This window comes from Sander lucioperca, chromosome 6 (genome assembly GCF_008315115.2).
Source record: "Sander lucioperca isolate FBNREF2018 chromosome 6, SLUC_FBN_1.2, whole genome shotgun sequence".
NCBI classification, from domain to species: domain Eukaryota; kingdom Metazoa; phylum Chordata; class Actinopteri; order Perciformes; family Percidae; genus Sander; species Sander lucioperca.
In genome coordinates, this window is record NC_050178.1 from 33003734 (window position 1) to 33017773 (window position 14040).

The 14040-nt window shown below is 39.9% G+C and overlaps 1 protein-coding gene across 2 annotated transcripts; it reads left to right on the forward strand.

Annotated features, from left to right (window-relative positions):
- The first annotated feature begins 114 nt into the window (after positions 1 to 114).
- ccdc3b (coiled-coil domain containing 3b) lies at positions 115 to 12940 on the forward strand. Of its 2 annotated transcripts, XM_036002553.1 has the most exons (5): positions 115 to 1001; positions 4959 to 5133; positions 11238 to 11879; positions 11992 to 12113; positions 12163 to 12940. In XM_036002553.1, the coding sequence occupies exons 1-3, from the start codon at positions 649 to 651 to the stop codon at positions 11529 to 11531; spliced, it is 822 nt and encodes a 273-aa protein (XP_035858446.1). In that variant the 5' UTR covers positions 115 to 648; the 3' UTR covers positions 11532 to 11879; positions 11992 to 12113; positions 12163 to 12940. The 2 variants fall into 2 exon arrangements, with proteins under 2 accessions (XP_035858446.1, XP_031179434.1); XM_031323574.2 differs by having other exon boundaries at positions 11992 to 12940.
- The last annotated feature ends 1100 nt before the right edge of the window (positions 12941 to 14040 follow it).

Consider the following 14040-nt stretch of genomic DNA (forward strand, 5'->3'; position numbering starts at 1 on the left):
GGAGTGTGCCATAAGTGTGGAAAAGATCTCTAAAGTCAACTCCACTGAGCATGCATGTGTTCATGCTGTCACTAGAGGGCGTCACTGACTTATTCCAAATGTAGTCTTTCATAATTGGCTGTAGATACTTTTACGACGTTTCTTTGTTGCATTAAATGCCACCTTATCTCACAACATTGGAGCTGGACGATTTGTTGTAGCCTATTATTAATTGTAGGCCTATTTATTAGCCTATTTTATATAAAATTATTAGTTTTACTTTGGAAAATTCACACAGAGGCCTGAATGCACACACTTGCACACCTCCTGGTCTCATTTCAAAGGTCAGAGGCACATTCTTTGCAGGGGATGCTGGTGTGGACGGGTTGATCCACTAATCGCAGGTATTGTGGCTGGAGGAAGAAGCAAGGGCCGCAGAGAAGTAATCATCGGTCGTAGTCAGACCGTAGTCAGAAATCGGTACTATTTCGTTGTGTAAAACATTATTTACTCACTGTAAATATCTGTTGAGGCAGCTTTTTTGAAAGTGGGCTATGTGCATGGAGTGAAAGCCCTGCAGTTTTTTTTTTTTCGTGATTTCATCCATCAGCAGCATCGTGCGCGTCGGTGCGCCTCACTGACCCACAGTCGTCTCATCTCTGTCGGATCATGTGGATTATTTGGGTGTTTATTCTGGCAGCGGCGGGTCCTTATAGGAGCTGGGGATGTCAGCTGCCCCGCGACTGGAGACCGCAGACAGAAGCGTGCCGTGCCGAGCTAGCGGAGATCATAGTCTTTGCCAAGGTGTTGGCACTGCACAAGGAGTCTTACAATGTGTATAACGACCTGCCGTCCGACACCGAGCTGCTTTTCTCCGCCGAGATTGAGCTGCTGTGCGACCAGGCGTGGGGCAGCATGCTGGAGGTCCCCGCCGGCTCCAGGTTCAATGTCACCGGCCTGGGCTACTTCACCTGCTTCTCCTACAGTGTCACCAAAAACAACAACTACTACTTCTTTCTAAGGTGAGAAGACAGGATATCCCATAGCCTATTGATCGAATCAGTCATGAAAAAGATTTATTGTCACAGATGCATTTAGTTTTATTGTACAATGAGTAGATAGACTTCATGCATCAATAGAGTTAGGCCTACAGTACATAAAATAAACTTTTTTATGATTCATTTCCAAACAAATAAACCTGTTCAGTTAGGGTACACTTTATCTCATAGATGTAGCCTATGCCCTCCTATAAATACTCTTACCCTATCAGGGTAAGGTTTCTGAAAATTAATATTTGTTATGGGCTGAAAATATTAAAAGGTTGTCAATGTGACTGTTGCTCAGAGAGGACATGCATTACCCACTTTAACCCTCTTTTTTTCAGTTGTGTGTCTTTGCTTTTCCAGATTTTCTGTTTGAGCTTAAAGATAAAGCTTGAAAAATGTTGCATAAATGTCTTTGGATGCTTAAAAAGCAGGCATCAGCTTTGTCAAGTTTTGGGAAGACAGTTTATAAACTCAAACTCAGCCAGCAAAGATGACAGGACCGCCTCCTTTTTATTGGAATTCATTTTGCATCCATGAATGGCAAAACGTTAATGATTTGATAATAACCGATTGTGAAAGAAAACTGCATAGCCTACTACATTTCAATCTCTATAAACGTGTGAAACAATGGGGTAGGTAATCTTATGCATGTGATGTAAAGTCTCTCTGGAAAACTTGAGATATCCAGTTAGTATAGTTGATTCAACTTATGCATCCAATCATATTTCTCATTTCTTCTAAGAAATTACATTGCAAAAATTGTTCTGGCATTGTTGCCGTTATTCAATAGTGACAGTAACAGTTGAAAGGATGCATAAAATAGGAGGAGCCAGAGGGGGAATGACACTGAATTGAACGCTAGTCCTCCAGTACATTTCTCAATAATGTATTTTCTAAGTACGAAAAAGTTTAAAATCCATGGATTTAATCTCACCTCCTCATGGCCTGTCTCTACAATGAAAACCAGAAAGTCTTCAAACCTGTGCACAGAGCTCTTACAAAAAGAAGTAATGACTCTCGGAGGATTCAATCAATCGTTGGCCAATAAGGAAACATTCAGCAGTCAAAAACAGAGGATTGGCACTATCCACACATATTCTCTTTTAATCAGCATCTGTCCATGTGGTACCATATTGATTTCAGGTTAATAATATATTTAATAACCTGCCAAACATTCCACTCAGATTTCAAAAAAGTATGAGGCAGGTTAATTCTTAAATGTCTGTGTTGGACAGAAACAACACTGTTACTCAGGAAACGTCTGTTGCATTCCAGCCAGTGTAATTATAGAGCCAGACATTTCCCAACAGCTTGAAGGTAAACCCGGTCGGTATAGGACCACCTTTTGTCTTGCAGAAACACACAAGTGTGCTGCTCGATCAAGGGAACGTGTGCCGACAGGCCTTACCGATATATTTTGTCTCATACAGATGAAGAGTTAGATATTCAGAGGGGGCACTGAAAAGCATTCCTGAGGGTCTGCAGCAGGGCCAACTACTATAGTATTCTTTATAGCATATGTTACACATCATATGCACAGAATCACACTCACATTGTGTGATTGTGTATGTCCGATGACGGCTAAAAGACTTTTAAGATGATTTCATTGGTTTTAGTTCATTACACATCCAGGGATGATGTTGCTGCCGCATGTTGTGATGGCGAAAACATCCGGACCTTATCCCCATAATAAGCCTGGCGACCACCATCGGAAACTCCCTGAAGCTAAAGTCACAACAGAGTTGCGTTTAAATGCAGACCTGATGATAATTAAGAAGCAATGATTGCTCCAGTAAACCAAAGCAGTGGTTTCCCAGGGATATAATGGAGGGATCAACTCCCCAAGAACGCTCATGCACATTTTCCTTTGCAGCATACTTTAGCCCACAAAGCACTCTCCATCTACCAGTCCACCATATGGACCAAAGTACGGTGGTGGACTGGTAGCTGGAGAGGTGCCAGTTCACCTCCTGGGCACTGCCAAGGTGCTCTTGAGCAAGGCACCGAACCCCCAACGGGGCGCCTACCCATCGACAGCTGCAGCCCCCTCACTTTGACATCTCTCCATTGGTGCATGTATAGGTACTGAGCATGTGTGTGTATTTCAGGCCTGTGTATAATGTGTGTTCTAACAACAGTCAAAACATTGTGATTTCCCTTGCAGGATTAATAAAGTATAAATGATTATTATTATTATTATTATTATTATTATTATTATTATTATTATTATGTTGATCTATGGGAAACAAAACATCGTTCAGATGGGTAATAAATAATGTCCAACATCGTTTTTGCACCTACGGTTTTGAACCGATTAAACAAACATGATACAATATGCTAATTAGTGAGCTTTATAGGTGCTGCTAGGTGTTTTTTGTTACCTTTGGGATGAGCCAGGCTAGCTATTTACCCTGTTTCCAGTCTTTATGATAAGCTAACGGTCTACTGGTTTTTGCTTCATATTCAGAAAATCAAATAAGATTTCCCAAACTGTCGGAACTTTTCCTTCAATTTTTTATTAAGCTACTGGTATTAAACCTCGTATAGATGTATCACTATTCAGAGTAAATGTCAACTTTCATGAAAGTTGAAAAATAATGCGCTCCAAGCCATTCTCGCGAATGTTAGACTCCCCGTCATAAACCTAAAACAGACCTGTATAGAGTTTCAAAGGAGTGTTGTTGTGGCAGCTCTGCGACACTGAGTCCCAGACAAATGTATGAGCAAGCCAAAACTAAAAAGTTCTCATCGCAGTCTCCAGTGGATGTCTATTTCCTGTTATAGAAGAACAACACTTATCTCAGACCAAAATAGTCTTTCCAATCCATCATGAGTATAATCTCCCAGGACAGGACAAATCAGAGCCTAGCATGGAGAACCAAGGATGTCCCTCAGGACCTCTAAATAAAACAGATTGACTGTTCTGCTTGAGCCATTAGTTCGCTGTAAAGAAATGATGCCTTTCATTTTTGACAGGACAGCTAGGTGAGAGAGAGGGGGAAGACATGCAGGAAATCGTCACAGGACGGATTCAAACCCTGGACCTCTGCGTCGAGGCATAAACCTCTCAGTATATGTGCGCCTGATCTACCCACTGAGCCAACCCGGCCACACTAGTACTACAACGGTTTTAATATGTTGAAGTGCATTTGTGCTGCAGTGTAACATATACCAAAAAATGTATTACATTTTCACAATACATTATACAAAGGGGTTTTATGTCACTATTGTTGTGCTCAGTTTATTTTTGTGTTCTGTTTAGTTATGTTTCCATCGTTCAAGACAAGTTCTTTGGATCCACAATTCCTTCTGACCTCCTGGTCACTGTGCTTACACCTTACCTTTGACCTTTTCTGTTGAAGCAAAACATCAGCTTTCTTTGTGCTCTTTCAACACCCCCCTCCCCCTCCTCCACACACACACACACACACACACACACACACACACACACACACACACACACACACACACACACACACACACACACACAGTCTCTGATAAGGACAACCAAACTTTTGATGTCCCTCGAGGGATACAAGATGGAATCCAGATGTATGGGAACACGCTGCTTCAAGACTTCCTTCCCTCACACACTTCACATCGTAGGAGAAGATATGAAACATGCACAGTAAATCCATTTGGCTTGTAGTTTGCTGGCTTGACTCATCCACATAGTGCTTGAATTTGCATAAGACGAGGTTCTGCAAACAACTATGCAGAGATGTTTTTGTGTTTTTACTATTTATAGGATGAATAGGAAAAACCCTGTGCTTTAATTTAAAATCCTGATGACATGAAGAATAAGTATTGCATATTCTTGTTGTTAATGACTTCTGGTTGTGTGCATCTGCATCTGCTTCTGTTTTTACACATGCACAATTATACGTTCATTTTTTGTGTATCAATACAACCGTTTCCTTTTCTGCCATGCAGGATGGATGAGAACTACAACATTATCCCTCATGGAGTGAACTTCCAGGACCCCATCTTCCCCGACACTGCAGATAACCACCGCATGTTTGCCAGCCTTTTCCAATTTGCCAACTGCACGTCTGGTACCCAGGTTCACAGCTACGCCCCGGAGTGGGAGGCTCAGGAGGACAGTAGGGTATGTAGTCAATCAGAACTACCACCATTCAATGGTTCCTAGTGTTGTTTGCCTCTTTTGAAGTGCCTTTCTCACACTCAGTTAATGATAAGTTGATTATGTTGTTGTGTAGGCTATTTACAATGGTTACACAAATGGTTTGGGAAAAAGAGTGGATTGAACCACAATAACCCAAACTGTAGTGCCCACATAAAATTATTCAATATTACATCCTGTTGTTTTCTAAGGAATACAATGAAGAAACTGGCAAGTGAGATATGTTCTTAATGCATGGGAAACCAAACACACATTTCCTGAGGTTTGGGCTACCGCTACACAAATAACTCACTATGTTTAAAGGAAAAATCTTTTGCCAGCTTTTTGGCAAACCATTTTGTTGTTTAATGGAGTATTTTCTTATGCCCAAAGACAACAGCTCTAATGTAGAAGTGACATCATGTGGTGACATGTCCAGTGCAGCTGCAATGGTCTTTGATGGCTCAAAAAACACAAAAGTCAGGTCTGTGTGTCAGTCCCTCAGAATCAAATACCAAGTGCTAGTTTATGCAGATGTTCAACAATTTGTATTTGTCTACATGTGTAGACTAGCACACAAGTGTAGCCACAAGCAGTGTTGTAGTACTCAAGACCGGTCTTGGTCGGTTGGTCAAGACCACTTTTTGAATGTCTCGGTCGTGTCTCTGAATCGACCATATTTTTACTCAGCCTTGTCTTGGTCTTGGATAAAGAGGACTCTGGATTTTATTTCAAGACCGGTTAAGACCACAACTTCAGGGATATCACAAAATTGCCTGCGTATCGTCTGATTTATGTGTTAACATCATTACTGTGCTTGGATGTAAAATGTCCTGCTTCAAATGAAACCAATAACTTGACTCATTTCTAGCTGTGCAATGTAACGCTAACCGACACAGCTGGGGCCACCTATATTTTTTATCTGCACTTAGTAAGGAAGCATAAAGAAAGGTAAGCTAAGTGTAAGAATATTGAGTAAAGACAGACCACTTTCTTTTTTGAAAATCCAACTGCCTTTGTATGTTGCATGCAACAATGTCATGTCCATCCTCTGGGGGATGCTGAAAATAATTTATGGAAATGTAGAAAACCACTAACTAAAGTAAAACCAGGGAAAGTGGATACATCATAAAAGTTAAAGCGTAACTCTTGCCAAAATGCAACCTAGGGTGTTTTTGTGAATGTACTCGAGTCAAACTTTCATTTAAAACCATAATTAGGACGGAAACGCCGCTTTTAAGATTTACCGTATTCTCGTTTACGGTCAAATGGCCTTTTGAATGGGAGTGCTAGGGGCACTACTATGATCGCATCAAAATCACTATTTTTAAAACACAAAGAAGGCTCGACACAACATGAAACTTTGCTCGAGGTATCACCAGGGGCTCTACACATGAACTCCAGCATTGAGAACATTGTGTACACAGAGTTTAGTAAAAAGAAAGGTTTTGAACGACTTACTTTAGCAGTTGTTGTTTCTGGTCGCTACCATCTCACCAGTCAAAAAGTGTCGATCTCCGAATGCGAATGAACGGACTCCATAGGAGGAAATGTCATTCTTATATGAGGCTCCTTTTTCAACTACAAGGTCAATATTGTTTTTCACTAACGACAAAACAACAAATTATCCGTGCATTTATAGCTTTAGGAGCTTTCCATCTTTACTCTCCTCCCTGTTACATTGCATTCGGCGATCGGCACTTTTTGACTGGCGAGATGGTAGCGAAAACACCAACAGCTAAAGTAAGTCGTTCAAAACCTTTCTTTTTAGTAAACTCTGTATACACAAACAATGTTCTCAATGCTCAAGTTCATGTGTAGAGCCCCTGGTGATACTTCGAGCAAAGGTTCATGTTGTGTCGAGCCTTCTTAGTGTTTTAAAAATAGTGATTTTGATGCGATCATTGTAGTGTCCCTAGCACTCCCATTCAAAAGGCCATTTGACTGAAAACGAGAATACGGTAAATCTTAAAAGTGGCGTTTCCGTCCTAATTATGCTTTTAAACGAACGTTTGACTCAGGTACATTCACAAAAAGACCCTAGGTTGCATTTTGGCGAGAGTTACGCTTTAATGAATCAGATTGATGAGTGAGAGTATCTAAAGGTCACTACTCTTTCTAATGCTTATGACAAAATGACCTGAATCAATATGCTTCAGCTCCACTATTTAATTGATGAAAGCTCATTAACCTAAACACTTTTGGCAAACACTAACACCTGGTGCTCCCTGACACTGTAGGTTTCCTGAATCTTGTCCCAGAACCTATATGTCAGTATATAAATGGTTTACAGTCAATCACCATTGCTATTCCCTTTAATGACTCTAAACATTTGGCCTAATCCACCTGATTTAGGTCAGTCTTCTTCTGTTTCCAATCATTTGCTGACTAGTCATAAAAGCATAAATCCACCATGGATAAAAGAGAATGAAAATGTGGTTTGTATTTCCATTAACAGCAAACTTTTGGGTCAAGCCTGTGACTGTAATTACAGAGCAACATTTAGATATAAATGCTGCATCGTAATCATTCTCATGATTAGATTTCCTCCTAACAAAATAAAAACAGACTTTGTTTTTACTGGAACTAACTTAAAATCACATCAGAACAGATCATGACATCACATAATCCAATGTCAAAGTTAATCAGATGGCATGATGTCATTTTCAGATTTACAGTAACACCAAACAGTATCAGCAATAAAAATATTATTTTAAGCAGTTTCCCACAGTTTTATGGTCCCAACACTAATGCAGAAATATTAGCTTTGAAGGGCTGCAAACACTGCCCTGACTTGATGGCTGGATACAAAGGAAGAGTTCAGCTTCAGTTAACGTGGTCCAACTAAAATTTGTCTGCTTTTTCTCAGATGTCAAGCATGCCTCCTCTGAGATGGAAAATAACACATAGAGAAGGCTTCGGTCTAGCTTAGTATATAAACCCATTTGTTTTGTCCACGTTACAGTTAGGTTTGGATGACATCAGAGTGGATACAATCCTGCTGGGTACCGAGGGTGTGCCCCATGGATCCATTTTGGAGCCTGTCAAAGACTGGGGATCTTGAGTTTGAAAGGCGCCGGTGGGCTCTAACGAAAGCGCTATGTAACAAAGTTGCATTGTGGGAAATGTAGGAATCAGTGTTTTGGAAACTTGAACCATACTTTTCTGTGTTTGATTGACAAATTGTCTCTATGCCAGTGGTATGGTTTTACAATATACCTGATTTCTGATTCAGCCATTAAGAAATAACAATTCTCTTTTTATACACGGCTTTTAATGACATTAGATTAGTAGTGCAAATAAAACAAAATGTATGTTGTTTTTTGGATACAGAGGTATAGATGCATTTCTCCTTTCACACTCTTTAATATTCATATCAATTATCTTAGCATCTGACATGATGGCAAATTTACAAATAACGCATAGAAGATCTTGTTGCTAAACTGTGACAGAAGCTTTACTTTTTGTACAAAAAAACAAAACAATGCTTCCTCATGAGTTGTAGGAAGCATTATGGAGATATGATTCATGGATATGCGACTGTGTCTATTCATAAGCATTTTGATTCTTTTAAAACTTTAAATCCTAACTTTATGACCGGAGGTAATTCAAATACTCACTGCTGCACTTTATATGATAAATAAGTTCAATGTGCCTTCCATTATTGAGAGACTTAGTAACCACTCTATATTTATCTACAAAACCCTTGTTGGAAAATCGTCATGTCATATCTCATCTATGCTCTGGCCCATACTTAACCTACCCTGATGATTGATTAATGCTTATGAAACAATATATCCAAACTAATGTAGGAAAGACTACTTTCCTGTAAGGGCAGTAGTCTACACTGCTTTAATTAAGCTTGTATCTTCGTATATTATTCTGTCCTGTTAAAGGGTAACTACTGTTTTTTTCAACCTGGACTCCATTTCCCCGTGCATTTGGGTCTAATAGACTGAAGTGACCAAAAATCTTTGAAATTGGTCCAGTATTGTGCGAGATCGCAGTGGCGAGCGATGTGTGTGTGTGTGTGTGTGTGTGTGTGAATGTACATGTGTGTTTGTGTGTGTGTGTGTGTGTGTGTGTGTGTGTGTGTGTGTGTGTGTGTGTGTGTGTTTCTGTGTGTGCGTGCATGCATGTGTGTGCGAACATTGGTGGTTCACATGCACAAGTGGCAACATGACAACATGAACTGACAACATGAACTATGTGTGTGTGTGTGTGTGTGTGTGTGTGTGTGTGGGTGTGTGTGTGTGTTTAATACAACAGTACCTTTCTAAGTCTTCTGTTTTAAATGTCACATTGATAAAACACAAAAGCTTATCAGGAGCAAAATATGTCTTCCAACCAGAGCCAGGATTTTATTGTGTCTGCTGTGTTTCAGTCTCAGCTCAAGACTTTTTCAAATGCAATTGCCTAAGTATTTGTCCACACTGCTAACCTGACGAGCCAGATGGTTTGTTAATACAGAACCATCGGAGAAGCCGTCATTGGAAACTGAAAAAAGGCAGTGACTTTCAAAAAAATACCTGGCAGGTGATTGGATGTACCTTCTGTCTATCACGTTGGCCATTGTTGTTTTGAACGAACCGTCGCGGCCATCACACTCACCTAAACCACGGCCGTAGCTGCCAGTAGCTCCTCACCAGACGCTGATTGGTTCAGTAAGCTGGTTCAGACACAAATACATTACTTGAAGCCTGAAAAGATGGATTTTCGTGTGATATGTGATCCTGTGATTCTAGCTGGATCGCAATGACTGGGTAGACATGATAACAACTGATCAAACATGATAAAGTGCCCTCTAGGGTGGCCTTCAAGTGGAGAAAACATGATGAAGTGCCCTCTAGGGTGGCCTTAAAATTGAGAAAACAGGATGCAGTGCTATATAGGCTGCCCTACATGCTAAAAAAACTTTCTGCACACTGGTGGCCTACTACATGCAGCTGTTCCCGTTTCATTTTTTTGCACGTGCCCCTCAGAGAGCCTGAGTCTGCCACTGCCCCCTGCTCTACATAACTTGATTGTTCTGCTCCTGAACTTCATCTTTTGCATTATAAGGTTTCATAGCCCTTTTAAATCCCTTATGGGACATAAGTAAGAGCACATGGAAAAAATCCACAGATAATATTGCAGAGAGTAATGCACTAACCAGTGATGTGGGCCGGCAGCCAGCAGCACATTTTTAACATTTCCTCAAAACCCTCAGCGGTTGTTATCTGATGGCAGGGAATATACATCAGTGTTTCATGCTGGCCCCATGTGGAAGCATTAGGATCTATGGAGGAAATCCACACTCAGGCAGACAAGCATGCAGTGAGAGGCAGCTGGAGCTAATTCTTTCACCTAGGAAAAGGTTGTCTGTTGCATGTTCACAGGCATGTTGGGTTTCATCTCTAGTTGGTGTCTCGCTGAAACAGGCAGAGCATGTTGTGTAACCAATTTTCCTCCCTCAGAGACATCTTGGTCCCTAGACCTAGAGCAACACTGTTTGTTGTCTTTGGCTAATTTTAATTGGCTGGTAAATAAAGATCATACAGTACATGGCAACTCTTAAAGTGAATTGAATAAATCGGGTATAACCTAAAATAAGACTTTTTTCGCTTTCCCCTTTCTTTACTTTTAGGCTACAAGCAGCCAAAAAAAACACTTTTTTGTCTCACTTATACATAACCAGTGAAATATGCTGAAAGACTTACTAGCTGTTGGCTCTGGTTGTCAGCCCAAAGAGCATGCCAGAAGTGTTCTCTCATGTGCAAAGGAAATCCAGTATCAAAAACATGTGCTACGTCATAAATGTTAAAACAAAACATACTAAATATGACACTAGTATTTAGTATGAGCAGTTATGGGATGAAACTCTGTATATGATTTCATTCAAAAGGCAGAGGGAGATGAAAATCTGTTGGGAATCTTGCAAAATATATGCTGATGTTGGCCTTCTTCATACAAGTAACGTAAAGTATTTAATCAATATGTGACAGTTCAGTATTCAAATGGGTCACAGTTAGTCTCGTTTCCCTGCAGTACACTTAATCACATGCTCCTCACGCTTTTCCTGATATTTCAAATGTATTTGATCTTCACAGTTGTTGTGCTCTGCGGTGCAGAAGGCTCTGTTTGAGGAAGAGGAGAGGGTCTGGACTCTCTCCCAGAAGGTGCGCTCCCTGGAGAAAGCCAACGACCACCTGAGGGAAAAGGTGAAGACCATGAAACGTCTGCTACGCCAGGCCCAACGAGAAACAACAAAGGAGCAGCAGATCCTTAGCCTCAAACAGCTCTACGAGTCAAAGACGGCCCAAACTCACCCCGATCAGGACACTACCCAGGACCGGAGGATCCAGCCACTAAAAAAGGCCCTCTCCAAGAAGTTAAAAAACTAGAGTACAAACAGTGGTGATCAATTTAGAGTAACACCATAGACCTTAATTGTAATTTCATTACATTCTCCATGTCTTCAACTTAATTACAGTAATAAGCTTACTTCAAAAGGAACATACCAAGTTTCAAGAAACATCACCTGCACAACCAAATTTGGCCATTTTATTTGTCCAGTTTTATTTCCTGGTAAAATTGAATTGTGCCATTGAGACTGTCACCTATAAAGAGAGCACATCTACTATTTACATCCTTATCCGTATACTAAGTACTCTGTGTGTGTGTGTGTGTGTGTGTGTGTGTGTGTGTGTGTGTGTGTGTGTGTGTGTGTGTGTGTGTGTGTGTGTGTGTGTGTGTGCGTGTGTGTGTGTGTGTGTGTGTGTGTGATTGTGTGATTGTGTGATTGTGTGGGGGGGGAGGGCAGGGCTTGAGCTATTTTGTGTCCCCAGATGAAATAAAGTGAAGGATTAACTGCCTCTGAGATAAATGATTTAAATAGTTTCACAGGAGTAAGAAATCTTCATCTAAATCTCCTCAACTCTTATTTCGCCCTATTAGTCCAATATGATAGTTCTGTCTGAATAACTGTTCAGACAGAACCAACTTTTACCTTTGTCTTTTATTAGTTTAATTCAGTGGCAGCACAAACATTTTCAAAACATCGGACCGAGCTCTGAGCTGGCTGATGCACTGTTGAACAATGTGAGGACAATGTTAAAGCATTGAAAATTGAATATGTTGTTTCTTTCTGTGCTGGACACATTATGCATTGTATAAATATTAGAATTAGTTTCTCCCTCATCAGGAATACTATCATCAAAATGCTCCAAATCAACCATCTTTTAATGGTCCATACTTGGACAAGGTGATATGAACATGTCAATGTCTTTCTCATAATGCTCCGACTGTGTATGTGAGCGTATAGTTACAGAGAAGCAGTTGTGTCAAAGTTTAAAAAGCTGCAAGACCTTACATTATGTCACATCATACTTTTCTACCTTTGCCTGCTTTTCATTTACTTGCATAATTTATACCCAAGAAACTATCCCAAAGTGTATGATTCTTTAAATTCAGTGAATTGTTTCCCAAGAGTGCCTTTTTTTCCCAAGTTCTTCCTTTATGCAAGTCTGTTCATACACATTGTATTGAATAAAAGTGTATTTTTTTGTATTTGAAAACAGAGTGCTGAGCACTCATTAAATCCAGCCAGTGAGCCTGGCGTGGTACAGGATTGGCTTTTTCTGTGTCAGAAATGAAAGTTTTGCATTTATTATAATTTCTGTATTTGCTTCTATTATGATTTTGCTTCCTCTAAACTATAAACATATGGTTTGCTTTGCCAATAGCATAATGTGTGTAACACATGTATTGTAGTTTTTTTTTTTTCATAAATAAATGGACTTTTACAAAACTTCCTATGTGGTCATTTTTAGTTGTCACAGTCTTCATAATATGCTGTGCTGTATGTTACTTTTTCTGGGTGGAATTTGATAGAAATTAACTATTTTAATATGAAGTAATACATCCACAGATTAGATCCTCCTTGAGTCATCATAACAACTACATCTACAAAGCACTCAACATATAAATCAAACAAAAAAAAAAATATTGTGAAAACTAGCTTCCTGTGCTTAACCACAATCCCTACCGTGAGAAAAGGGATGAAACTCTTTTGTAGTTGCAATCTAGAAATGCAGATTGTAGTCTTGGTGTTCATGCTTGTATCTTTAATTTGCCTCATTGACTTTTCAAGACCTGTCCAATCAGCTACAGTTTAAAGCAACAATTTGAACCACTTTCCTGGTTTAGGTGCAAACAACAGTAAAAAAAAAAATTCTCTCTTTTCATCCGCAACACACTTTAAAATAAATGTGTCTAGCCAAACACCAGAACAAAGTAACAAACTCAAGTAAAGTTCTCTAACCTCAATTGAAACGCTTCCTGCTTTCGATATATATTCAAGTCACACATGATAAATGCTTTTTGCCATGCAAAACATGTTTAGTGTGATTTAGTGCAAATAAATCAAAGGTTTTCAAAGAATTGGTACAAGTTTTAAAGCAACATCAATTTCTCAAGCTGTTGTCCAGTTTTTGGTCTGGAGCACTTTTAGAGGGAACACAGGACCATTCGAGATGTAAAATCATCTCGGCAGATGACATTTTCAACACAATTTCGAGGAGAGCTGAACCAAATTTCTTCCATATGGTGGCGTCGCATGAACCAAGGGAGCGAGAGGCAGGGTTTGCATGGCAAGAGGAGAAACAAAAAAATGGACACATTTCAAATATGTTTTACTATATGTCAGGAACTCTCTCGCAGTATTGTTCTGCAGTAAAGCTGGACATGAAGCAGACATTTACAAGCTTTCCCTCTTACGCATCATTTGAACCTACTTAGCAAAGAAGTAGTTGCTGTAGGTCTTTGAGAAGATGCACCTTCCCAGTATTTGTTTGTGGTGCTAAACCAAAGTGTATAAAGTTCCAACATTGAATACCCAAAGGTGAAAAGGTA